Source organism: Caretta caretta, chromosome 8 (assembly GCF_965140235.1).
Source record: "Caretta caretta isolate rCarCar2 chromosome 8, rCarCar1.hap1, whole genome shotgun sequence".
Classification (NCBI taxonomy): Eukaryota; Metazoa; Chordata; order Testudines; family Cheloniidae; genus Caretta; species Caretta caretta.
The window spans coordinates 34,117,054-34,143,979 of record NC_134213.1 but is presented as its reverse complement, the minus strand read 5'-3'; the positions used below and the strand labels follow the sequence as shown (position 1 = coordinate 34,143,979).

At 45.0% G+C, this 26,926-nt stretch overlaps 1 protein-coding gene and 1 non-coding gene across 2 annotated transcripts in view; both read left to right on the top strand.

The window, feature by feature from the left end:
• HSPA9 (heat shock protein family A (Hsp70) member 9) overlaps positions 1-14,426 on the top strand; it is a 34,556-nt gene extending 20,130 nt beyond the window's left edge. Inside the window, exons 12-17 of the mRNA XM_048860479.2 lie at positions 476-580; positions 1,699-1,816; positions 6,057-6,151; positions 11,005-11,097; positions 12,741-12,881; positions 13,715-14,426. Coding sequence (XP_048716436.1) covers positions 476-580; positions 1,699-1,816; positions 6,057-6,151; positions 11,005-11,097; positions 12,741-12,881; positions 13,715-13,777 — 615 coding nt within the window. The 3' untranslated portion in view covers positions 13,778-14,426. The remainder of the gene's footprint in view (positions 1-475; positions 581-1,698; positions 1,817-6,056; positions 6,152-11,004; positions 11,098-12,740; positions 12,882-13,714) is intronic.
• Positions 45-115, top strand: LOC125642033 (small nucleolar RNA SNORD63). Its single transcript, XR_007358241.1, has one exon. It is a non-coding gene; the product is annotated as a small nucleolar RNA SNORD63 (small nucleolar RNA).
• Positions 14,427-26,926: the final 12,500 nt, after the last annotated feature.

Here is a 26,926-nt window from a genome sequence, read left to right as displayed (position 1 = left end):
TCTCTTGAGCTTTTTGTCTTGGGACAGAACCAGGCCATTTGTCTGTGCTATGATGTTACTGTCAGCACATCATTCTGAAGAGAACTAGTGCAGAGAATTAATATAACTGAGCACAATGCATGGCCAAAACTGCCCTTGCTGGTCTGGACTCATAGAGAATGCTCTCCCCATCTTGCAGGGATACTGAAAAGATTGGGCTCCAGTGCTCATTTTCTTGTTTCTCTCTGACTCCCAGACAAACACTTTGACTGCCTTTGTTGAAATCTCGCCTGCTAATCGTTATCTTTTTGCCTTAGAATCTTTACTGTATTAAAAAGCTTGTGAGGCAAAATACACATTTAAAGTATTTCTTTATCCCTCCAGCCTAACTTCCAAGTTTTCATGCTGTTCCCTGTCCTTTAGTCCTTGTATAGTAAGTAGTTCAATTCAGGGGTTGTAAGCTGTCAAATATTCTGTTTCTCTCACCCTTCTACAGGTGTTTTCTACAGCAGCTGATGGGCAAACTCAAGTGGAGATTAAAGTATGCCAGGGTGAGAGAGAGATGGCTTCTGACAACAAGCTTCTTGGCCAGTTCACTTTGGTATGTTTGCACAAAATGTTCATAACCTTTAAACTACCTTTATGCAGTAAGTTCCAAGCCTCCCATTTTGTTTGGAACCTCCCCCCTTCCCTCCCCGCTTCTCTTGAAAGTGGGAACTTTAACAGAAGCCATTTGATTTTTACCTGCCCCACAAATGTAAAGCACAAAGTGATCCAGGCTCGTAAATCAGTAGGCCTTACTGACCGCCTGCCTTCAGTAGCCATACCCTCTTAGAGGCATTGATTTTTTTTTTTTTTTGGTACCCATGGAACTAGGATGTTAGATCCTGTTGCCAAATATAACTCAGTACTTAGATCCCATGTTGCTTCACAGTTGTCCCTGAGGCAGCCGGTAGCTGGCCCATCACCCACTCCCTTCAAGTCCCTTTGGAGCAGTCTAGATTGTGTTAGACAGCAGTTACCGTGCTTCAAGGGGTGATTGTGTATAGGACATAGCTGCTGCAGTTCAGTGTGGCTGAGTAGTTCACTCTCTTCATACATAATCAGCCTGTACAGGTATTTGTCCTCCTGATCCGTATGGATGCTTCTGATTTAATTTCAAGAGTGGTCATGTTGAATAGGGCTGTACTGTATCAGGACCGCCTGAAGCTAATACAGGTTCTTAAGAGGCTTCTTCTTGCTTGACATCTCTAATATTAAATCCAGTTGCCGGAAGGAGCCTTCCGGTAAGGCAAGGGTTTGTATCTCCTGAAGCATGGTGAATCTCTCACCATTTAAACATGGTAGCCTCAAGCAGGGCCTGGCTCTCCCCAGAATAGACCCAAGTAATTAACTAAAGAAAATTGAACTTGTTACCGTGCATGGGACGGGGAAAGTGACTTACTGGCATTAAGTTGTAAAACAGCATTTGCTCTTCTTATGACATTTATGGCAGCTTCCGGGTAGAAGTCTGCAGCTGCATTAAATTAGGTCTGTCCCATTAAGTCTATCAGATACCACTAAATTGTCACGACTTCTGACAAGCATATCCTGGGATCTGCTTTGAGGTTGTTTTAGTTGAATTGGCAGTTCACCAAGATAATATGCACAACACTGAAGGCTTCAATACCAAGCCCACATCTGTTGGGGAACTAATGGCTAAGCACTTCTGGTTTCCAGGTTGGAATTCCTCCAGCTCCACGGGGAGTGCCCCAGATTGAGGTCACGTTCGACATTGATGCTAATGGCATTGTTCACGTTTCAGCAAAGGATAAAGGGACGGGACGCGAACAGCAAAGTAAGTGCAGCTATCATTGTTGTGCATTCCCTTATAGTGAAGGGAAGGAAATTTATGGAATTATGCTTGGCTACTCGGTATGAACCTCTGAGTGTATGACCCCCAATAGTGTGCTAGATGTCTCAAATAGATGGGATCCCTGCCCCCCAAAAGCTTACAATCAGAATCATACACAGCACAGCAGGTAAGGGTGATAAGTAGGCAAATACGGGGAAGGGAGAAGTAGGACAATTTATATTTGTTACCAGTTATCCAGGAGGTATGGTATCCGCTCCAGTGTGTTAAACCTTGAGCACCAGGGATGGGCTGCTGGTGGCCACATCCAACCCACCAGATCATTTTATTTGGCCTGCCAGTAGGCAGCAGAGATGTAGCCACAAGTGAGCTGCGGTGCACCCAGCTGGCACCCAGCCCACTCAGATCTGAGCACCAGGCACTGTGCTTAAAGTGAGGGGAATCATGGGATACAGGGCAAACGGAGCCCAGGACTGGGAGCAGGAGCCCACACACCAGATTGCAGTGCCACCTAATGGCCCAATCATCTCTCCATCACGGAAGCAGGGGCCGGGCTCTACCCTTCACCACCAGTCTCTGGTTGCTTCCTTAACATCGGCTCCCACCTCCGATAGCCAATCTAATTGTGGCCAGGCCCTGAGTTGGGATGAACTCATTCCAATGGGGAGGCATATCTAGAGCTGGGATTGTAATGGCAGAGCCCCTTCCTTGCGGCTGTGAGGGGCATTGGGACCTGGACTGGATCTCCCCCCAGTCTCTGCCTCCCCCATGGGCACAGACTCCAGCCATGTGCCAGGCTCCCCATCAGCTCTGGTCTCCAGCTCTGTCCCAGGCCACCCAGCTCTGGTTGCATTCTCCCTACTGGCAGAGTGTGTGCCCTGCCCCTGGTGCTCTTGTCTCTCAGCTCTCAAACAGCCAGCTAGTGGGAGGTGGTAATGAACTGGGTGGCGTGGGGCACAGTCGGAGCCTGTGGTGATGCAGGAGTGGAGTGGTATGAGTCAGTGGCAGTGACTTCAGTAAAAAACTGCACCCTTCAATAACCTGGCTCATTCATTAACATTTATTTCGGCATGGACCGCCAAAGGGCTTTAGTGGCTGTTGTGACCCTCATCTACTACCTTAAAGCTGCCCAACTTCCATTTAAAATGAGCCCTGTACACGAGCAGTCCCTGTTGAGACTTTTCACTGGTGGGAAATAGGCTAGCTTTTAAGTCTTCTCTTCAGCAGATGAAATTGCATTGAAAGCAGCCTGACTCTTTCACTTCGTGAAATGCAGTGATGTAGGCAGAAGAGAAGTCCCCTGACAGTGACAGATGAGCAGCTGTAGGTCATGCTCCCTTGCACCTCCAAGAAGCTACCTACCCACAGAGGCACTTGAGGCAAAGACTTCTATTTCTTGGTTTTTTTTGGTTGGGGAGAAAGGAAGGGGCTGAGCAGGGAGGTAAGTGACTGGGAACCCTGGACCAGGTAGGAGCTTGTTTCCACTGGTCTGCTGTGCTATGCACCTTGGCACACTGTCCATCTGTGAAACTAGTGTCATATGTTAATAGTCCTAGCAGCTTATTGTCTAGTCATGGGACAGCATCAGTGTGCCAAGCTGTGTTAGGGGGAGGAGGTTAATTAGCAAGACACCTGGCCAATGGCAAGCACCCATAGCATGAAGAGTGCATCTGATCAAACAAGCACAGTACTAAGAATGTACTAACCACTCTGCCACAAGAATTTTAAAACCCAGGTGCTTAAGGCATATTCCCCTGATAACCAGCTGATTCTGGTAGCCTAGAAACAACATCTTTAAACTGCAGGGAGTTTGGGGAGCTGAAGCGGTCACTGTGTTTATTTAATAACACAATCAAATATTAGAAGCAATATTGCCTCCACAATTACTGTTGTAACCATCAAGCACTGGTTTAGACCTCTATAACTTTGGCTTGGAGAACTTCTTTAGCCTGGATTGCTGGATTTCTACAAAGCTTGAAGAAAAATTGTCGTCATTTGGCACTTACTTCCCTATGATGATTTGTTGACTTCCAGTGTGTTCTACTTCATTCAAAAATGGCGTATTGCCTCTTCATTCCAGAGGTATGGAATTCCTTGAGGAATTTGCGGGTTATAGCTGAAGAAAACATAATTAGAAACTTGCTTTAATCATCTTGGTGAATATTTTTGGGCTCAGTCCTGCTGCTATTGACAACAAAAAAACACCTCATTGACACCAAATTCATTTGGAGCAGGAGCATGCACTGTTTGTCGCCTTGTATTAGCTGGTTGCAGGTGCCCAACAGGATATGGAGGACCAGGGTTCTTATACCAGCCTTTAGCTATCTGTAGCATATAACAAAGGTTGCAACCATGATCCCATTGTAAATCTCTGACTCATTTGAAATAGACTAGTATTGTTAGGCTTTTAGGGTTTAGGCTCACTGTCACCTAGAATACTCTGTGAAAAATTTTAAGTGCTTACTGAGGTGAAGACCTAAAATTGGTTCCCTTCCTGAAGTGTTGTAAAATGTCCAATGACGCCTGTCCCTTGCTTTCCGATGAAATTGCATTACGCCACCCCACTTGAAATGTAGTTTGTAATGTTGCTCAAACAAGGCAGCTTTCACAGGGCAGCAGTAGGAAAAAATTAAGTTGCCTTTATTTGAAAGCTAGCTACAGTTCTGTCACTGAAGGAAATAGAGGGAGAGTGTGGCTGGAAACAGGCTTGTAGCCTGCTTCTGAATTGCTCTGGGCTGCTCTCCAAAAGTGAAAGGAAACTCCATGGCCTGATAAAGACTCCTCCTGCATTCCGAGCCAGAATGCCCCCTTGGCCTGAGGGCCATATACACAGGCTCACTTTCCACATGGAGTAACTGAAGAACAGTGTGAAGTGGCTTGCAGATGGTTACAAAGAGGGTATCTAGCACAGCTGGGAACAGAATCTTTATCTGAGTTGCCAGGCTATTGTCTTGTCCATTATACCAAACGTCTCCAAGTGCTGTTCTGTCCTTGTACTTTCTAGTAGGCCTCCGTAGATAGGCACACTAACTAGAATAATGCAGACTACTAGCAACCTTGTGAGAAACTGCAGCCATTCAGCATTCTGTTGCTTTCAAGGTGCACAAGGATTGCTCTCTGAGCCCAAGAGCTGAATGCTCTCATGAGAGCAGAGAAATGGTAAATGTGGCACTAGGAAGGAAAGTCATTGGGGATCTGCACTTTTCTCTCATCAGATCTCTTAGTTTATGTTTATACTAAGCATTCTCAAGGCAATGCTTTTCAAACCATGGGTCATGACCCAGTACTGGGTCTTGGAATGTAAGGCACCGGGTCGCGGCAGCTCTGGTCAGTACTGCTGACCAGGCTGTTAAAAATCCCGTCAGCCATGCTGCCCGGCTAAGGCAGGCTGTTCCAACTGCGCTGCGCCCTGGAGGCGGCCAGCAGCATGTCCGGCGCTGTGGCAGGGGGGCCACGGGGCTCCATGTGCTGCCCCCGCCCTGAGTACCGGCTCCAAAGTCCCATTGGCCAGTTCCCGGCCAATGGAAGCTGTGGGGGCGGGCAGTGCCTGTAGGTGAGAGCTGGTTGCACGGCTTCGCCTAGGAGCCAGACCTGCTGCTGACCACTTCCGGGGGCACAGTGGTCCACAGTGCCAGGACAGCACCCCGGCTGTGCCGCTGACCAGGAGCCTCCCAAGGTAAACCCGTGCCCACATCCCCTGCCCCAGCCCTGAGCTGCCCCAAATCCAGAGCCCTTTCCTGCACCCTAAACCCCTCATCCCTGGCCCCACCCCAGAGCCTACACCCCAGCCCGGAGCCTCATCCCCTGCCACAGCCCGGAGCCCCCCAAACTCAGAGCCCCCTCCTTCACCCAGAGCCCCGACCCCCTCCTGCACCCCAACCCCCTGCCACAGCCCAGAGCCCCCTCCACACCCCAAACCGCTCATCCCCACTCCCCATTGGGTCACGGGCATCAATAATTTTCTTCAACTGGGTCACCAGAAAAAAAGTTTGAAAATCCATTGCTCTAAGGAGTCACTATTGCACTGGCTCAAATACATGCCTTGTGCTAGCAGCTCATTAGTACAAGGAAACGATCCCTAGCAACATAACTTAGCTGGTGTGTCTGGAGCATTAATGTAGGAGCTCTCTTCAAAAGAACATGAGTATTTGGATCTTCACTGTAGGAGAAGAGATTAAAATACAAAGCAGCATTTTTTAATACTGTACTTTATTTTCTAACGCAGTCGTGATCCAGTCTTCTGGTGGCCTCAGCAAAGATGACATTGAGAACATGGTGAAGAATGCAGAGAAATATGCAGAGGAAGATAGGCGAAGAAAGGTAACTTGGTGGTGGTCGTTGTGGTCTCTTCTAATGGGTAGTTTACCAGCCAGTCAAAAATCTCCATTCCATATTATGAAACTGCACTCTACTCCGAGGACTTCTGGCTTGACATATAAAGGCCAGATTAAGAGATTGTAATCATTGTACTCGTGCCTATGTTTGCATGTGCAATGAGTGCAATTGCCTATGCAAATGGATTTTTAGATGCCTAGATTACCACTTGTCCCCCTATTACCAAATTTCTACATGCAGTTGGCTTTAACTACAAGAAAATATAGGCATATAAATACCCAGCTTATTGGCCTCTGTTCAATAGATTCATAGATTCATAGATATTTAGGCCAGAAGGGACCATTATGATCATCTAGTCTGACCTCCTGCACAATGCAGGCCACAGAATTTCACCCACCACTCCTAAAAAAGACCTCACATCTATATCTGTGCTATTGAAGTCCCCAAATTGTAGTTTGAAGACCTCAAGGAGCAGAGAATCCTCCAGCAAGTGACCCGTGCCCCATGCTACAGAGGAAGGCGAAAAACCTCCAGGGCCTTCCAATCTGCCCTGGAGGAAAATTCCTTCCCGACCCCAAATATGGCGATCAGCTAAACCCTGAGCATATGGGCAAGATTCATCAGCCAGATACTACAGAAAATTCCTTCCCGGGTAACTTGGATCTTACCCCATCTAAAAACCCATCACAGGCCATTGGGCCTATTTACCATGAATATTTAATTACCAAAACCATGTTATCCCATCATACCATCTCCTCCATAAACTTATCGAGTTTAATCTTAAAGCAAGATAGATCTTTTGTCCCCACTACTTCCCTCGGAAGGCTATTCCAAAACTTCACTCCTCTGATGGTTAGAAACCTTCGTCTAATTTCTAATCTAAATTTCCTAGTGGCCAGTTTATATCCATTTGTTCTTGTGTCCACATTGGTACTGAGTTTAAATAATTCCTCTCCCTCTCTGGTATTTATCCCTCTGATATATTTATAGAGAGCAATCATATCTCCCCTCAACCTTCTTTTAGTTAGGCTAAACAAGCCAAGCTCCCTGAGTCTCCTTTCATAAGACAAGTTTTCCATTCCTCGGATCATCCTAGTAGCCCTTCTCTGTACCTGTTCCAGTTTGAATTCATCCTTCTTAAACATGGGAGACCAGAACTGCACACAGTATTCCAGGTGAGGTCTCACCAGTGCCTTATATAATGGTACTAAAACCTCCTTATCCCTACTGGAAATACCTCTCCTGATGCATCCCAAGATGACATTAGCTTTTTTCACAGCCATATCACATTGGCAGCTCATAGTCATCCTATGATCAACCAATACTCCAAGGTCCTTTTCCTCCTCCGTTACTTCTAGTTGATGCGTCCCTAGCTTATAACTAAAATTCTTGTTATTAATCCCTAAATGCATGACCTTACACTTCTCACTATTAAATTTCATCCTATTCCTATTACTCCAGTTTACAAGGTCATCCAGATCCTCCTGTAGGGTATCCCTGTCCTTCTCTAAATTAGCAATACCTCCCAGCTTTGTATCATCTGCAAACTTTATTAGCACATTCCCACTTTTTGTGCCCAGGTCAGTAATAAAAAGATTAAATAAGATTGGTCCCAAAACCGATCCTTGAGGAACTCCACTGGTAACCTCCCTCCAACTTGACAGTTCACCTTTCAGTAGGACCCGTTGTAGTCTCCCCTTTAACCAATTCCCTATCCACCTTTCAATTTTCCTATTGATGCCCATCTTATCCAATTTAACTAATAATTCCCCATGTGGCACAGTATCAAACGCCTTACTAAAATCTAAGTAAATTAGATCCACTGCGTTTCCTTTATCTAAAAAATCTGTTACTCTCTCAAAGGAGGAGATCAGGTTGGTTTGGCACGATCTACCTTTTGTAAAACCATGTTGTAATTTGTCCCATTTACCATTGACTTCAATGTCCTTAACTACCTTCTCCTTCAAAATTTTTTCCAAGACCTTGCATACTACAGATGTCAAACTAACAGGCCTATAATTACTTGGATCACTTTTTTTCCCTTTCTTAAAAATAGGAACTATGTTAGCAATTCTCCAATCATACGGTACAACCCCTGAGTTTACAGATTCATTAAAAATTCTTGCTAATGGGCTTGCAATTTCTTGTGCCAATTCTTTTAATATTCTTGGATGAAGATTATCTGGGCCCCCCGATTTAGTCCCATTAAGCTGTTTGAGTTTCGCTTCTACCTCAGATATGGTGATGTCTACCTCCATATCCTCATTCCCATTTATCATGCTACCATTATCCCTAAGATCCTCTTTAGTCTTATTAAAGACTGAGGCAAAGTATTTGTTTAGATATTGGGCCATGCCTAGATTATCCTTGACCTCCACTCCATCCTCAGTTTTTAGCGGTCCCACTTCTTCTTTCTTTGTTTTCTTCCTATTTATATGACTATAGAACCTTTTACTATTAGTTTTAATTCCCTTTGCAAGGTCCAACTCTACTTGACTTTTAGCCTGTCTCACTTTATCCCTACATATTCTGACCTCAATAAGGTAGCTTTCCTTACTGATCCCTCCCTTCTTCCACTCCCTATATGCTTTCTGCTTTTTCTTAATTACCTCTCTAAGATGCTTGCTCATCCAGCTTGGTCTACAACTCCTGCCTATGAATTTTTTCCCCTTTCTTGGGATGCAGGCTTCCGATAGCTTCTGCAGCTTTAATTTAAAATAATCCCAGGCCTCCTCTACCTTTAAACCCATAAATTCTTCAGTCCAATCCACTTCCCTAACTAATTTCCTTAATTTTTGAAAGTCAGCCCTTTTGAAATCAAAAACCCTAGTTGCAGATTTATTTTTGTTAATCCTTCCATTCAGTTTGAACTGAATTAGCTCATGATCACTTGAGCCAAGATTATCCCCTACAACCATTTCCTCTATGAGGTCCTCATTACTCACCAAGACCAAATCTAAAATGGCATCCCCTCTAGTCGGTTCAGCAACTACTTGCTGAAGGAATCCATCAGCTATCGCATCTAGGAAAATCTGAGCCCTATTATTATTACTAGCACTCGTCCTCCAGTCTATATCTGGGAAGTTAAAGTCTCCCATGATCACAATAGCTGTCCTTATATTTACAAACCAAGTATTTTAAAATTCTTTTCTAAAGAATTAAAGGGACATGGTTGTGCTATAAATAGACAAATTCCCCTACCTGTTACTAATATGTGAACTGAAATTTTAAAATCTGGTTGAATCTACTTTTCACCACGGATGCTGTTGAATGTTTACATTTAATTCATCTTGGATAGTGAAGCTAGCCCTATCACTTTCACTTCCAGTTTCTCCTGGAGCAATGTAATGCTACATCTTTAGTTGCAAACACAGCAGGGAGCTGTTTTCACTGAACTCATTGAAATAAGTTTTGTTGTGTGTGTTTTTTTTCTAAATTTTACAAAACCAAAATGTTGGTCCGAACCCCCATGACACGCACACCCTTCAATGGGCAGTTGCAGTGCACGTGTTAAAAGCCTGGTCTCCAGCATCTTGAGTGCCAGATCTCATCTGAGTCTTGGTATTTATGCCTTCCGTGCACATGAGATCACCATTCCCTCAAGGAATATCTGGTCACAGTCCACATCTCCTTAGTCAAAAAGGAGTGATGCTTTCTGCACTCAAGTGATCAATCTATAATATTCATAAGGTTAATGGTTAGGACTAATTGATTTAATGAGGGTAAACTATAATGAATTGCTCTACTAAATATAGAACATTGATTTAAGCAGCTGATACTGTAGGATATGGCACTAGCATATGCTTACAGACTGCGGAAATTCACACTGTAGATGCTTTACACTGTTCTCGTCTCTACAGAACTAGTGATCTTGTTTTGGCAACACTTTTAAATCTCTGATCCTCAGAAGGGTGAGGTTCTGGCATAGACCAAAGGATAGAATATTCGAGTAGCTTTCTGTGAAAGGAGCTGAATTTTCTTAGGAGGAGTTGTAGCTTTTTCTTCTCTGCTTCAGACCTCTGTTGAAACCCTAAGATTCTTGATCCCTTGGCATTTGGGAGTTACATGTGCAAAATACACTATTGAGAGGTGCCAGCTCCTTGCATAACTGTTTTCATGTATTGTCTGTCGGGTAGACTTTGTGGATACATAGGGCTTGTGTAGAGTGCTCTGAACATTCCCACCCCATCTCCTTGTCTTGTCACTGTTTATGTTCCTAACCCACTGAACTAGTGTAGGTGGTTTCAGGTGCCCAGATGACAGCTATGAAATGCTGGAGACACACCCCTCCACAGATTGGGTGCACCACAGACAGCAGTACAAGCTTTCTTGTGCTGCCTGCTAACATGCTTAAACCGTGATCTGGAGTGACCTACTCCTGGATGAGGGAAGTTCACTCTCCAGTTCCCATTTTTAACTCTTGGCCTCTGCAGGGTGTACCAGCTCAGGTGCTTTGGGTGGTGGTGGTTTCAGATTAGGTGCTGTGAACTTTGAACCACTGACGAGGACCAATAGAAAATAAAGGAGGTGGGTTTTGTTTTTTGTTTTTGCTAACAACTCCATTGCACCTTGCAACATTATTCTTGTGGGGCGTTTTCCTAAACGGGTGGAACATCCAGCCCTGCTCTGTCTGAGACTGCCAGCAGTGCAGTAGTTCATGCCGCCACGTGGATTAACGCACTTGAGCAATGGACCACATGGTTCATCTACCTGTAGTAAAGCAGCACTGCAGCAGGTCCCATGCTGGTTATCTTTGTAACCAGGAAAGCTAGTAGGTATTGCATTTCTTGACCAGAAAACCTGGTGTGCAAAAATAACCCACTTGTCAATTTGCCCAGGAACGTGTCGAAGCTGTCAACATGGCAGAAGGGATCATCCATGATACAGAATCCAAGATGGAGGAGTTTAAGGATCAGCTGCCAGCAGATGAGGTGGGTATTTTCTGATGCCTTTGTTAAAGGGGCCAGAGTTCCCTACAGTATCTGCCCTCTCAGGTGAAGAATGGGTTAGCATGTAACCTCTCAAGGATTCTTAACTGTTTAAAATAGCATGTGGCTGAAACTTGCTAGAGAAGTTGACTTTCAGAATACATGAAGGATTCTTAACAGTGGAAGGTAAGCACAGTCCTTGGCTGCTTTTTGTCCCACTTGTACAGTGGAGGTGATTGTCTGATTTCAGAGGGAATTTTTTCTTCAGACACTGAATGTACGAAACAAGTTTTCTTTGTAAGTTAATCAGCATTAAGTGAAGGCTTCCATTCTGTCCTGAGAGTCTCAGAGCAGTGGGTGAACTTGCAAGTACAGAACCCAGGAATTTGGGAGCAGCTTAAATGGTTTTAAACTTCGTTTCCTTCCTTTACCTGTAGTGAGTCAGATGCTTAGTGTCAGAGGGGTTTTAATACTGTTCAGTGACTGCTTCATCTCTGCATTATTCTTCGTTTCAAAAGCTATGTTTAAAACTGAGTTCACAAGCTGCAAAAGTATTAAAGCATCCACTTCAAACACAAAGAGTAATTTGGGGTTTTAGGAGGGGCTGAGGCTGGAGATTCTTGGCAAGTACCCTTGGATAAAGATTCAGTGGCTCTACCCAGATCACTGCTGGGCTTCTCTTTAAAACATGGGTGTGGAAATGCCAGGTGCTCATGTAGCCCAGTGAGAGCATAGAACTTGTTTTCTAGCCTAGCAGGGGCTGGGAAGGCAAGAGACTACATACTTAGCCTCTGAAGGGAAGTTGCGTGGGAAACATGTTTAACCCCATCATCAGCTTTGTGGGAGACTGGAGGGGCAGTGATAATGGGCACTGTAAGGAGCGTGGCCTGCTTGGAGCAGGGAAATCTGTTATACAAGGCTTCAAGAACATAGTATTCCTTCCAGCCTGTGGGCCTAAAAGTAAAGGACTGACAGTGGCTGCCCACATTCTGCCTCTAGACATGGCTGAGTGAGTGTCCCACGCCCTCACAGCTCTGTCAGTGCAGCTGTCCCACAGTAACCTCACATCGCCAATCCTGCCCTCTTGAGCGCACTCCCAGTCTGACAGAGAAGTGCCAGATTGTGTGGAAGGTTTGACAGATGGCAGTAGGGATGGGATGGGACTATATTGCTTTTGTTTGCATCCCCACTCCTCCCACACACAACAAAGGGAGGAAACTCTTAGGGGCTTTGTGCATTGAACACTCTGCTTTGTGGCTCTTTCTGGTGGAGTTTTAAAGATGGGTAGATGAAGAGCAGCTTTTTCTGCTCCCCTTGATTCTGTGGTGGCAGTAGGTCACCCGAGGTATCAATGAGGCAAGCTTTCAGCCAAAGGGGGCAGTTCTGTCTCTGGGGCTTCTTCAATCCTTGGCTTCTCTGCTGAGACTGCAAACAAGGTGACCAGTTAGTGCAGCTGTAGTGTGTTCAGTGATGTGGATACATGCCTGCCGGGAACTGGACAAGCTACTAGGCACTGCAGACTTTTAATTTGAGACTTAAGTCCACTCCTTTTGGCAAGAGCTGGGAGGGGGTTGTGGAAGTGAAGGGAAGGGCTCAGTTTTAATGAACTAAGTGCAATGTAACTATTGTTTGTAACTTGTTTACAGTGCAACAAACTGAGGGAGGAGATTGCTAAAATGAGAGAGCTGCTGGCTCGTAAAGATGCTGAAACAGGAGAAAACATCAGACAGGCTGCGTCCAGCCTGCAACAGGCGTCCCTTAAACTCTTTGAAATGGCATACAAAAAGGTGGGTGTGCAGGGCTTGTGGATCACACTGGTGCTTGTACAGGGAGAGGGAGCTGATCCAAATGAAGCCTTAGAGGATGGTCCGTGCCTGGGTAGCTCGAAGCCACAGGTCAGCTCCCCTAAATGGCAGCTGTTGCACTAATGACATCTCCTCTGGCACAACGTCATGAGCTGTCCAGCCAATCACAGAAGTTCTGAAGTCTGACCTTCAATATTATGTAGCATTTTGTTTGTGCTGCTGATCTGTGCCACCGATTACGTATAACTTTTTAATGTAAAACTACCTTGTCGAAACAGTCATTACAAAGCTCTTGATTGGTGACAAGCAATACTTGAAACTCTTTTTATACATCAAGATAAATGGGCATCAGGCAAACCTCCTAGCAGAAGTATGAATGTAGATCTTTCAGTGAGCGTAGAAAGGATACTATGTCCAGATGTTCAAATGCAGTTATTAAAAACCACTAAAATGATGGCAAACATTATTTAAACTTCTGTGCATAGTCATTGGATGCTAGAGACTCATCATGGGCTTCCTGACTGCTCTGTCTAAAATGGTCAGCTAGGGCCAGATTGTTAACAGTATTTAGGCCCTAATGAGATTTCAGAAGCACTGAGGTGCCTAACTCCCTTTGGTTTCAGTGGGTATTAGTGGCTTTTGAAATTCCCACTTGGTGCCTAAATACCTTCAATATTCTGGTCTTTAGACTTTGTCTTTCAATGTGAGAAGAATATTGTGATCAGTCTAGAAGAAATCTGGGCAGCTGCTTCCAAGCTATCGGGATATCTCTGTGGGAGTAGCATTCTGTAACTAACAGATAGTGTCTTTCACAGATGGCATCAGAGAGAGAGGCTTCTGGTGGAAGTTCTGGGGACCAGAAGGAAGAGAAACAGTAGAATGTCACTCTTGCGCACAGACTGCAGCAGGAAGAGGGTGAAAATTCTGAAGCTTGGGAGCGAAGGGACCTTCCTGAGCAGGAATGGGCAGAATTCAGTCTTACTGTGTTTTTGCAGTATTCTATATATAATTTCTTTAATGTATAAATTTAGTGATGTGTCCACTAGATGAATCATCATTTCATGAAAGTTAATTCATGCTAGACAAAGTTCTAAATATTGAGCCCTGTGGTATTTTCAACTGAGCGGTTGGGGGGATTCACTCACATTTACTCCTAACATTTGACGAAGTGGTATACTTAATTTGTTTAAAGGTTTGAAACCATGTCACAAATTCTGGGGTGGGGATGGGAGTCCTTATGTATCCTCTTCGTGGAGCCAAGTGCTTGTGAACTGATTTGTAACAGGTCCTGGGTTCAGCAGTGGCAGGGCCAGCTACGTTGCTAGAGAACGTTAAATCTGCAGCTAGCTTAGTATCCTTGTACTGAAGGAGAATGGGTTACTTTAATTTGGCTGTAACTTAATTCCTTTTAAATAAGGCCACATTGAAGTTACATGCGTTGCTTGTCTAAGCTTTCTGCTCCATACCATGTCTGTTCTCTGCGTATAGTAAAACAACTTCCCTGATAATAAAATTGTTCTTACTGGATCTGTTCTGGATTTTTTAAAATAAAAATGGAAAAGCGTCTAATTTCTCTTGAGGTTTTTGGCTAGTTGCATCCGGGTGAAGTGGCATTTGTTGGTAGACCCCCTGCTGGCACAAAGAATGTGAGCAAACTGGAAACCCGAACACCATACGTGTTTTTGAAACTAGCTTCATTGATGCTTTAGTCCTGGTTACATTCAGAAAAGTTCTTCCTGCTTTTCTCTTACTTAGTGCTTGCATGCTCTTCTTGGAATGTAGGAATTGTCCTGCTGGCTCAGACCAGTGCTTTATCTATTCAATATCCTGCTTGGAGCCAGGCATCACTGGCTCCAGAAGAAATTATGCATCATGGGGCTTTTTGCACTTATAGAAGTTTCTTCCAGGCCGTCAGTTGGCTATTGCTATGAAGAATGAGGGTTTATACCCTCATTACTACACTTACACAACAAACTTAAGTGAATGTGACTGGTTGTTCATATAAATGTCTCCTGCACCTAGCCCAGACAAGGAGTTCTTGGAATTGTACAAACAATGGAGGACACTTCATACCTAGTGCAAAGTGAGGCGATGGAGAAGCCTTTATCTACTGAAACTTGGTCAAAAGTCCAGTTTCTATGAACAGGCAAGACAATGTATCAACTGGCTCCTGACTAACAATCTGCAAATTAATACTTTAACTCCCCCAAAGTATGGATTACCCATCCCAACCTGTCCATTCCCAAACTTCTTCCTTCCCACGTGCCCAGCAGTGATTTCACTTTCATGGTAAATCTAATCCCTACTCTCATCCCAATTGCAAAACCCTCCCATTCCCTGCCTCCTCCAACATCTGTCGATACTGACCCCAACAAGCATCTCATCCTGACGGTCTTCCCCCCCCAAAATTTCCCTGTGCTCACTCCTTAGACTTCTCGCTCTCTCAGCTATAGATTTTGGATTAAAGTGTTCTCCATCCCTTGCTGCTGGCCTCCCTTCTGCCCCACAAACCAAGATCGTTTTCCCTCTACTAACAGCAAAGCCTGCTCACTCGGCTACTCCACTTCAGAGCTGCTGCTCCTACCTCCCACCCCTGCGTGTTGCCAGTTTCCAGCAGGGAGCTTTGGCACTATTGGGTTAGTCAATGTGAGCAGTCAGGTCAGCCGCTTACTTTCATCTCCAAGTGAGCTCACGTAAAATCCTATACAGATTTTAGAAGATTCCTCTTGAGAGGAATTGAGAACATGCCTACTTTGTTAAATCTATTCAAAGGGGGGCTTTGTAAAATGCAGTGGGTCATCTGTGTGGAAAGGAAGTCATAAATAGCCCCACCCAATAAATCTGATCTACAGGTTCTACCTCTTGCCTGAAATAGTTCAATGATGATACCTATGTGTGAGCTGAACACCTTGGGCTGGGACACATTAAAGGCCCATTCTAATTAGTGAGAAGGAAATGGATTTGAGTAAAGCGCTTGCTGGGCTGTTTCAAAAGTCTTCTTGGAAAATAAAGGGCTTGACTAGGAGCTCTTGGCAGAAAGCCGGTACAGAGGCTAACATGATGTTGTATCAAGGTATACAGTGGTGCCCCCATAATTGGAGGTTGATCTGGTGTTGAACAGCTTCATCAGTGATCCAAAAGAGGTGGGGTGTTGGGCTAAACAGGGCTCTAGTGGTATCAAAGGGGATGCAAATTCCACAGAGGACAGAGAGGCCTAGAGGGGAAAAAGATGGGCATCAAAGGATTAAATGAGTTTGAACTTAGAAAAATGAAAGCTCAGAGCCCTGGAAGACACATAGTGGGGAGAGAGGCCAGACATGCATCACTGCAGGAAGAGAGAGGCACCGTAGTTGGGATCACAGCTTTGAGCCAGGAGTTTCCAGAGCAGACTCAGGATTGTCATGGGGCAGGGAAGTGATTGATGTGAGGAGGAACGTAGCTTATAGTGATGCAAAAGGGGTGTCTTTCTTGCAAGCTGGCTGGTCTTCGATCTGAATTAATTTTGTGGTAGTGAAAGTTGCTGCTGTGATATTCCTTGTGTCTGATTTTCTGGTGGCTTCAGTGGGTATCTGTTTCTGTCCTTGGATGAAGGTCATCCATCTACTGGAGACTAAGGGCCTTTCTGTTCACAGCTGTCACAGGGACTGTAACTTGCAAGTTTTAGCTCTACCTTGGCATAGCAGCCCACAGGGATGGGGAGGTTTGGTCTCTGTGGCCCATTCAGACCTTGGCAACACCCAAGGTCCTAACAGCAATAGAAATTTCAGTAATGTGGACACTTCTATGCTTAAGAACTAAACTGAGACCCCAACTCGCGTCATGGGTGAGATTCAGATTTTATAAACCCAGAGGCTATAAGCTTTTTGACACAATCTGCCTTGACTGAGGGCTATTGTGCTGCAACTTTTCCAGGTTTCGTTCTAGAATCAGTAATTATCTGGTGTGAAAAGGACTGTTGGTAAGAAAGGGTTGGACTTCCTCAGAAGCTAAGCACACAGCTCCATGGGCAAATGTCTGGCTGTGGAAACGTGCACAAAATTATCTACTCTGGAGTGGCACTTGGTGTAATTGCATATGCAATTTAGACATGCAGGTGTGCATGCATTTTGCACATCCAGCTGTATGCTTAACCTTTCCACAATATGGAACTAGACCATGGTCCTGTATGCAATATCTGTTTATGGCAGGCACTGCTTAGTACTGTATCTCCTGATGAGAACAGTCTCCTTTACAAACCTAGGTTGCAGACCAATGTGACCATCTAGTTGGTTTCTTCACAATCTGTTGGCATCATCAAAAGGGATTCTCCAACAAAAGTTGCTGATTGTCTGGAAAAGAGCAGGGAGAGACTTTCCTTGGCTCAGGGGTGTTTTGGGTGGTTCCTAAAAATGGTTAAATAGAATCTGTGATGGTTTTGGCTACTTCCTGCCTTAGCCCACAGGCAAGCAGCATGCACAGTATTAAACACTGTCTCAGTGCCAGAGCCAGGAACAGAAGCCTGGAGTCCTAAATGCCAATCTCTTGCTTTTGAATCTAGTCTGCAGTTGTAGGACCATCAGGACAAAAGCATTGTCTGAAGAAGACTCTGCTCCTAAATAGCCTCCAGGGATTTTAATTATTGGTCATGGCTGACCTTTACTTATTGAATGAATCTTTTCTTTTACTGCTCGAGCTCCCAGCTGCTTATGTCTGTTGCATGGAAAGATGCTGTTTTTAATGCTTATCACTAGCTCTGCCTTTTCTTTGGAAAACTAAATTATTAAAAGAGTCAAAAAGGGGTGGAATCGGGATTTTTCTTTCATGGTGAGAACAGCTCCCTGCTGCAAAAAACTGCTGAGCTGGCAAGAGATGCAGCATTGCCGCTAGACACATGGCTATTATCGCTCATAAAAGGAGTGGTTCCTGTCCCAGAGAGTACCTGCTTTAGCAACATGCTCCTCTGAAGACACCTGTCAGTAGAGAGGGGGTATTTTAGATTCATTGAGTTTGGTCATTCTGAATATAAGCTGATATTCATCTTGGGAAGCTGTGTCCTGTGCAATGCTAAGGTTTTTGAATAATATGTGCTAATCCCTGCATAATAATTCAGCACCTTTTGCACAGCTGCAGTGGGGGGTGGGGGTTTTACTGGCCAACGTCTGTGCCATGTGCGTTCATTTGGGTGCATGAAAGAATCCCTCACCCAGAGCTTAGGGCTGGGTGATGCATATGATGTAAAGTCTAGGGACTCAAAACATGAAGTTCAATTGAACACGTCACTAGCAGCTCACGGCTCTGTGCGGGGACCTTGGAAAATCAGGTTGTTTTAAGTAATAGTGCTATTAAAACACTTGCTTCCAGGCTTAAACCAATCTCTAATGATTAGATTTTAGAAAGAGACCTACTGTGAGGGGCAGATTAGCCCTCATCTGCCTGCTGTGAGGTTCTTGCACCTTCCTCTGGAGAATAGGCGCTGGTGTAGACAGGACACTGCACCAGACTGACCAGGGGGCTGATGGAGTCTGGCAATTCCTACGTTTTCAGATCATATAAACTTGAGGAATGTGCCGTTTAAACCAAAGGAGGGAAAATGCAAAAAAAGCTACCAAGCATCTATAGGTTTGCACTGAAAGGAAGAGTTTCATTCAGTAAGATGCTCTGGATACCGATCAACTTTGTTCATTAAACATTAGAGACAGGCGTGAGCCAATACCCCAGATCCACATAACCCTCAGCCACTGGAAGACTCAGAATCCCAATCTGAGCCAGTTCTGCAGCTGGCCCTTCTCTGGCTAAAGGGGTGAGCCAAACCTCAGCTCCAAAAGTGCTTGTAGTTTGTGAGCTTCAAAATCTGGAGCTAAATCTCTGTGTCTTGGGCTCATTTCTAGCAATTGTTTCATTTGCCTTGGTCAGTGCAAGCATGTTGACCCCTTCAAGGCTGATTCATGTGTGCACAACTGCTGTAACTATCCTTGGCTGAAATGCAGTTTTGTAATGTTCTGTAGCAATATTTTATAGCTATAGCTGAGAGGAATGGGACTCTTTCTCCACTTTCTCCAGAGGTGCAAGCACACCATGTTACATGGCTGTGTCCTTTTGTAAAGTGCATTTCTACGCTGAAATATGACCTCGTGTGAAAGGATGCTTTCTTAATTTAGTAGCTCTTTTTCCTGAGGACTAGGGTGACCAGATAGCAAGTGTAAAAAATTGGGACGGGGGTGGGTGGTAATAGGTGCCTATATAAGAAAAAGCCCCCAAAATCAGGACTGTCCCTATAAAATCGAGACATCTGGTCACCCTACTGAGGGCTGTGTCCCAACATAACTCTCAGAAAGTGAGATGGATTGTAATCCTGCTCTTGCGTCATCAGCGAGTTGTTAATTTGGCTCTGATTGCAGTGGTCTTACTTATGGTTGTGATGCATAAATTAAGAAAAAGCCCAGCTTGACTCTCAGATCCCAGGGTGAGTTTTTTATGGCTAGAAGTTAGAAACAAACTATCTACCTTCATATTGTAAACTGAGCTGTGCAGATCTGATCTGGAGTGATGGAAAGATGAACATGGAAACCCATGATGATATTTTTGCACAGTGACTCTTCAGAGTAGAACCATTCCTTGAAGTACTAATCTAAAATGGAGGGATGTGACTGAACTACCAGAGAAAATTGAAGGTGTCCAGTTATCTATCTATCCCCACTAGGGCTGTCGATTAATCGCAGTTAACTCATGCCATTAACTAAAAAAAATGAATCACGATTAATCGCAATTTTAATCACACTGTTAAACAATAGAAAACCAATTGAAATTTATTAAACATTTTGGATGTTTTTCTATGTTTTCATATGTATTGTATTCTGTGTTATAACTGAAATCAAAGTGTATATTATTTTTTATTACAAATATTTTCACTGTAAAAATTATAAAAGAAATAATATTTTTCAGTTCCTCTCATACAAGTATTGTAGTGCAATCTCTTTGGTGTGAAAGTGCAACTTAAAAATGTAGATTTTTTTTTTGTTACATAACTGCACTCAAAAACAAAACAATGTAAAACTTCACCACCTACAAGTCCACTCAGTCCTACTTCTTCTTCAGCGAGTCGCTAAGACAAACAAGTTTGTTTACATTTACAGGAGATAATTCTGCCCTCTTCTTATTTACAATGTCATCAGACAGTGAGAACAGGCATTTGCATGGCACTTTTGTAGTCGACATTGCAAGATATTTACGTGCCAGATATGCAAAACATTCATATGCCCCTTCATGCTTTGACGACCGTTCCAGAGGACATGCTTCCATGCTGATGACGCTCATTAAAAAAATAATGCATTAATTAAATTTGTGACTGAACTCCCTGCGGGAGAATTGTATGTCCTCTCCTCTGTTTTACCCGCATTCTGACGTATATTTCATGTTATAGCAGTCTTGGATGATGACATAGCACATGTTGTTCATTTTAAGAACACTTTCACTGCAGATCTGGCAAAATGCAAAGGTAACAATGTGAGATTTTTAAAGATAGCTACAGCACTCAACCCAAGGTTTAAGAATCTGAAGTGCCATCCAAAATCTGAGAGGGACGAGGTGTGGAACATACTTGCAGAAGTCTAAAAAGAGCACACGTTCATGTGGAAACTACAGAACCCAAACCACCAAAAAAGAAAATCTACCTTCTGCTAGTAGCACCTGGCTCAGACAATGAAAATGAACATGCATTGGTCCGCACCGGTTTGGATCGTTACTGAGCCGAGCCCATCATCAGCATGGACACATGTCCCCTGGAAGACAGTTGAAGCACGAAGAGACATATGAATCTGTTAAAAACAACAAGGAGTCCGGTGGCACCTTAAAGACTAACAGATTTATTTGGGCATAAGCTTTTGTTAGTCTTTAAGGTGCCACCGGACTCCTTGTTGTTTCTGTGGATACAGACTAACACGGCTACCCCCGATACTTGACACTATGAATCGTTTAAAAAGAAAAGGAGTACTTGTGGCACCTTAGAGACTAACAAATTTATTTGAGCATAAGCTTTCGTGGGCTACAGCCCACTTCATCGGATGCATGAATCTTTAGTGCATCTGGCACGTAAATGTCTTGGGACGCTGGCTACAACAATGCCATGAGAATGCCTGTTCTCACTTTCAGGTGACATTGTAAACAAGAAGTGGGCAGCATTATCTCCTGCAGATGTGAATAAACTTGTTTGTCTGAGTGGTTGGCTGAACAAGAAGTAGCACTGAGTGGACTTGCAGGATCTAAAATTTTACATTGTTTTATTTTTAATGCACGTTTTTTGTACATAATTATATATTTATAAGTTCAACTTTCATAGCACAGAGATTGCACTACTGTACTTGTATTAGGTGAATTGAAAAATACTATTTCTTTTGTTTTTTTACAGTGCGAATACTTGTAATAAAAAATAAATGTAAAGTGAGCACTGTATACTTTATATTCTGTGTTGTAATTGAAATAAATATATTTGAAAATGTAGAAAACATCCAAAAATATTTAAATAAATGGTATTCTATGATTGTTGAACAGTGCGATTAATCATGATTAATTTTTTAAATTGTGCGATTAATCGCGATTAATTTTTTTAATCGCTTGACAGCCCAAATCCCCGTACATTCTATCTATCTAATCCCTAAGATTCCCCATACATCTCATCTATCTATCTCCTTGCACTCATCTCCATGATATCTCATGCATAAACTGACTTCTCATTGGACGATTTCTGTAAAGCTGTGTGTAATCCACCTTCCTACTGTTTGGAGGGGGGACTATGACAGGCCATATGTGACCACAGGCTGATTTTTTATTGGGGGCGGGAGGACGGGACGGGACGGAAATCAAAATGCTCAGAAGGCTGAAAATTTTTACTCCCTCTTCTCCAAGGCCGAAGCAGCACTTTAGCAATAGCCAGGTGCTTGAGTGAAGCCGCACTACTCAACCAACTCAGACTGACATCTCCCTTGGCATTGCACTATTAGTACACAAGCAGAAGACTCCTGTTCCACACTCAGAAATGATCCACACACAGAGGGACAGAATCTCAGCTGGCGCCAACTGACATAGCTCCATTAGCTTTGGGGAAGCTACGTGGATTCACACTGGCTGAGGCGCTGAGCCCGTGAGGTTTGCTCATGTTGATGGTAGGCTTGTGTGCGCATCAGAGAAGTAAGGAATTGCATCATGTCTCATCTCTTGTAGTTATAGTGGGCAACTCTACTGAGCTGCACCTCGCCGTCATCATCTGGAGCAGGAACTGGTGGATCGGAGCTGACACTGAATAATGTAGCCTTCTACCCATAAGTCACCATTTCAAATCCAGCCCACCTTGCCAGTGACCAGTGGTTACTATGGTCTGAGTTCTGTTCAGGTGACCACATTGCTCAGGTGCTCAGACTCTGTGGTGGTGGGGGCTGTATAAGTGATCAATAGATAGATGATAGATACACCAAATCACGTGAAATGACTGTGACACTTCATGTCTCCTTGAATCAAGGTGTCTACACCACAAAAACTGCCATTGCGTCTTGTTAGTCTCCGTAGAGCTGCCAAGAACTGAATGGGTCATCGTGACTCAACTCCACTCTCAGCTCTTGCAATGGTCCCGCTAATTCGGGGGGGCGGCCTACGGGAGGCAGCTGACAATGCAGCTGTACTTATTCACTGGCCAGAGAGCGCATTCCAGGCTCCCCGCCTGTCCGTCAGGCAAACTTCACCAGCACTGGCCTCACCAAAATACCATGCATGGGCTCCAGCTGTCACGCAAAGGCACACTGTGCCAGCTCTCTTCAGCCCAGTCTCTGATAATGCACGCTGTGACTGGCATGCTACAGGGGATGGGCTTGCCTAAGCCAGGATTCTACCTACTTGACCTCATTGACGTTGTCACTTCAGCCTGCTTCTCATCTGAAGACACACTGCCCACAACGGCCTGGCAGACCCAGCTCACTCAGCTGGTGTGAGTTGGACATCGCCAGAGCTATGATGACCTATACCAGCCGAGGAGCTGAGCTTACACGGCATTCCAGGCTTAACAGACAGCAACGTGTTGCCATTAGCTTCAACTACACAAAGGATAGCTCAGTGAGGGGGAATTGTTGGACCAGAACCTCCTTCATCGTTCCAGATGCCACGCCAGTGGCTGCCCTTAGTTACACTCAAGTAAATGGGGAGTAAGTCCAGTGGAATCTGACTGGATTTACACTGCTGTAACTGAGAGCAGACCCTTGGCCTCCTGTTCATACTTGATTTACAGCATTTAATTAACGAGACGAAAACTGCCCACAGCTAGCGCTTTCCCCTTGTGAATTGCACATAAATCCTCACGTATGCTGCTCAGAGAGGGTTGCCACTCAAGAGAAAACTCCACCACTGTGTGGCTTAGGGTGTAGGTAAGAAACTGGACGGAACTAGCAGTGGGGAGCCAAAGAATCCTGGCTGTCCAAGCCCTAGAGCATGCGGGCATTGGGGAGACACAGGCAGCAACCTCTGGAAGGCAGGCTTCAATCTAGCAGCCTGCACTTGTGTGGCAGACAGCCAGCATTTTCAGTGACCTTGGCATCGCGACTAGAGAAAGTCGCACTCTTTTCCTGCAGCACCTTGTGCATGAAGGTACTTTGCCTCCAGCACACGGCATGTCCTCCTTCTAGCACACACTTGCCTCTGCTTTGTTTTGCATGTGCCACACATTTATTGTCATGCCTTTGGCCTTCCATTCTCTGGCCCCTTCCCAGCCCCCAGGTACTGTGTGAATGAGAATATCTTACATTGCTGTGCCACCTTCCATCCCAGAGGGCCTAACAAGCTACGTGCCAGTGTTCAGCCCACCCTAAGGCCCCTTGCCCTGCCCCTGTAGCACAATGGGCTGAGGATTTCCAGGCACAGAAGAAGCGCTGCGAGGTGTAGAGATCACACAGCCAACTCTATGATGCTCCTCAGTCCCACCCTGCCATGGGCTGTGCTGGGAGGAGAGGGGGGTGGCCAGAGTGCTGCTGTGCTCTGGTAAGCCCCAGCTGGCATAATGGCCCTTTGGGGGCTGTGACCAGCTAGCATCTGTGAGGGGAGCCCCAAATAGTATACAGCCACCTTTGCCCTCCTCCACAACCCTTCAGGTCCTGCACAGAGTATAGCCCAGGGCCTAAATTTATACAGGAAAAAACTGCCACTGAACGGCTGCCACCTCTGGGATGGAACATAGCAGCTGTTTAATGGCACACAATATGGTCAATGGATTTGCCCCGGTGATGAATTTACCCCCCTCACAGAGGACATTCCAAAACATAAACACTCCCTCCAAACAGTGTTTCATAGCTTGTTTGCCCACTGGAGTCTCTTAGGGCTTGAGCCTGCAAAACCCTACTCACATGAGTAAGCACATTTGGGATCAGGCTCTTATTCACATCGCCATCACTGTGGGGGTCAGGATGGAATTTCCCACAATGCACAGCACGGCACCACTGACCCAGTTTTCCTCACCAAGATGCCTCTGAGGGATGGCCACAGCCCCCAGGCAGGCTATCAGATGTGATGGAGCGATGGTCTGAGGCGGGCTCATGGGATTCAGAAGAGAGCCTCACCATGCTTTGTGTTCTGTGGCACTCCACACACACACACAGTGCTGGGTTGTGTTTCCTAAGTCTAAACGCTGATACACAAAAACAAAAGAAGCCGAAAGAGTCCCTCTTTGCCCCAGCAGGCCAGTGTGACACTGCCAGCTCCTAAAGCTACCTTGGCAGCTTTGCTACCCCCTGAACTGAGAACATGCCGCATTTGCTGGCTCCCATGTCAGATTCCCTCAGCGCTACTGTTACAAGTCGGGGTTAGGTGCCAATTAACAAATCCTTGAGATACAGCATCACTGAAGCACCATCCCAGAGGGAGAGGAGCTGGGCAGGACTAGAGCTTGCCAGTATCTACCCCTGCAAGGGCAGGGCACCCACTGCACAGTTCCTCCTCTCCACCTCACATCTTTCCCTCCCCTTCCTCCTGGAGGGCTCACTGCCTGCTGACAGTCTACAGGGTAGAACTGGAGTTCCGCATCTTTCTCTTGTGCCCTTCCTCTTCCCCATCCCCCATCATCAATATCATTCACGTGACTCCTGTCACTTTGGCTAACCACCTGGCATTCAGTCACTGACCTCCAGTGCTAAAAGTGTGAGCTGCTTCAGCTTGGGCTAAAAAGTCAGGCTCTCCAGCTGGGGCTGGCTTGTGACCTTTTTGGATCAGGCTCAGAGGGAGACCTATAACACACACTGACGAGTGCATTACACGCATTCATGGTCTCAGGCACAGAGCTGATGCTGCAAACTCCTTCTCTCCCATACTGAAGCTTCTTGTTGGTGCATGTCTCTGAAATCTGCCCTTCCCTCTTCCTCGCCCCAGCAGAATTGCCCAGGACTTGCTCTGTAAAAATAAAAACATTTTTTTAAATTTCTTGCAAAGAGTAATTAGTATTTTGGACACAATCTAATTGGCTGTGCTCAGTAATACCAACACAGCTCCAGAAGGAGGGAAGTGCCCCTATCCCTGAAGAGAAATTCCTCCTGAACATGGTGATCATCTTAACACTGGGCATGTGAGAGAAAATTCCCCTGCTTACACTGTTAATCGGGTCCGTACCACAAGATATTGCAGGTGTCCGCGTTAGTTTCCATTTCATTCCTCAGTCCTGCTGATGTGGATTCAGCTGCTAGATCTGGGAGCAGAGAATGCCTACCCCCCGAGCACTCGCTGTGAAAAACAAGCCCCTCTGCAAATGTATTGTGATGACAAGGATGATACATTTATACTGTGGTAAATGTACCATAATCTATATACATACACTGCATATATAATCTGGAGAGCCAGTCCTAGCCCAAAAGACAGTTCTACCCATAACTGGCAAAGAGAACAACAACAAAAACCTGATGCTGACAGGCTAGAACTAGCTACCCAGCAGCTAGACTGAGAGGAAACCAGGGCAGGAGGCAGAGAAACTGCAGTGTCTCGTTCTGCAGCTGCTTGGGGCAGCAGCATAATAATCATTTCATTAAAAAGAAAAGGAGTACTTGTGGCACCTTAGAGACTAACCAATTTATTTGAGCATGAGCTTTCGTGAGCCACAGCTCACTTCATCAGATGTGTACCGTACACATCTGATGAAGTGAGCTGTGGCTCACGAAAGCTCATGCTCAAATAAATTGGTTAGTCTCTAAGGTGCCACAAGTACTCCTTTTCTTTTTGCGAATACAGACTAACACGGCTGTTCCTCTGAAACCAAGCATTTCATTAACATACAGAGAGACTGCTTCACTCCTGTTTTAAAATAGTATTAAGTCACTGCAGGAGCTGGGATTAACACTGATGATGAACCAGCCTGGGAAATGATGGTCAAATAGCTGAATTCAGTGGTCCACACCCATCAGACAGGGGGAGACAAACTCTTATCTGTAGCAATATAGTCAGGCCTATATCCCAACCACAGCGCTAGATGCCATGGATGTCTGAGTTCTACTCCTTCTTCTGCAATTGTGTTGCTTTGGGCAACAGCTCCATGTACTAGTTTCTGAAGGACTCTTGAGAAGCAGAGTGGACAGGAATAATGCTTCCTAATGAATGAGAAGGAATTGGTTAACGGCTGCACAGTACGTGGAAAATGTAAAGCAGGATGGAAGCGCTATGCAGCGCTGGATGAACACTGTGGAAAAATTGTCTGTGAGCAGTTGTTCAAATGAGCCTTGGCTGGGTTCATGGCTTTTTTCTTGTTCATGATTCATGGCTGCTCAAATGTGAGTGAGTTACTAGCAGGCCTGAGTGTGGAAACAAACCAGTTTCAATGATTAATAAAGAATGTTCGCAGGGAGCACATTTTACATTTTGCATTGTACAGAAAGCTGCAAGTGTAGGCTTTCTTTCCAGACCAGAAAATTACTATAGGGGATTTTGAAATGCTCATCGTGATCCTGGGAGACCCGGCAGACCCCTTACTCCCATGGCTCATGAAGCCTTACACGGGAAACCTGGACAGCAGTAAGGAGTGGTTCCACAACAGGCTG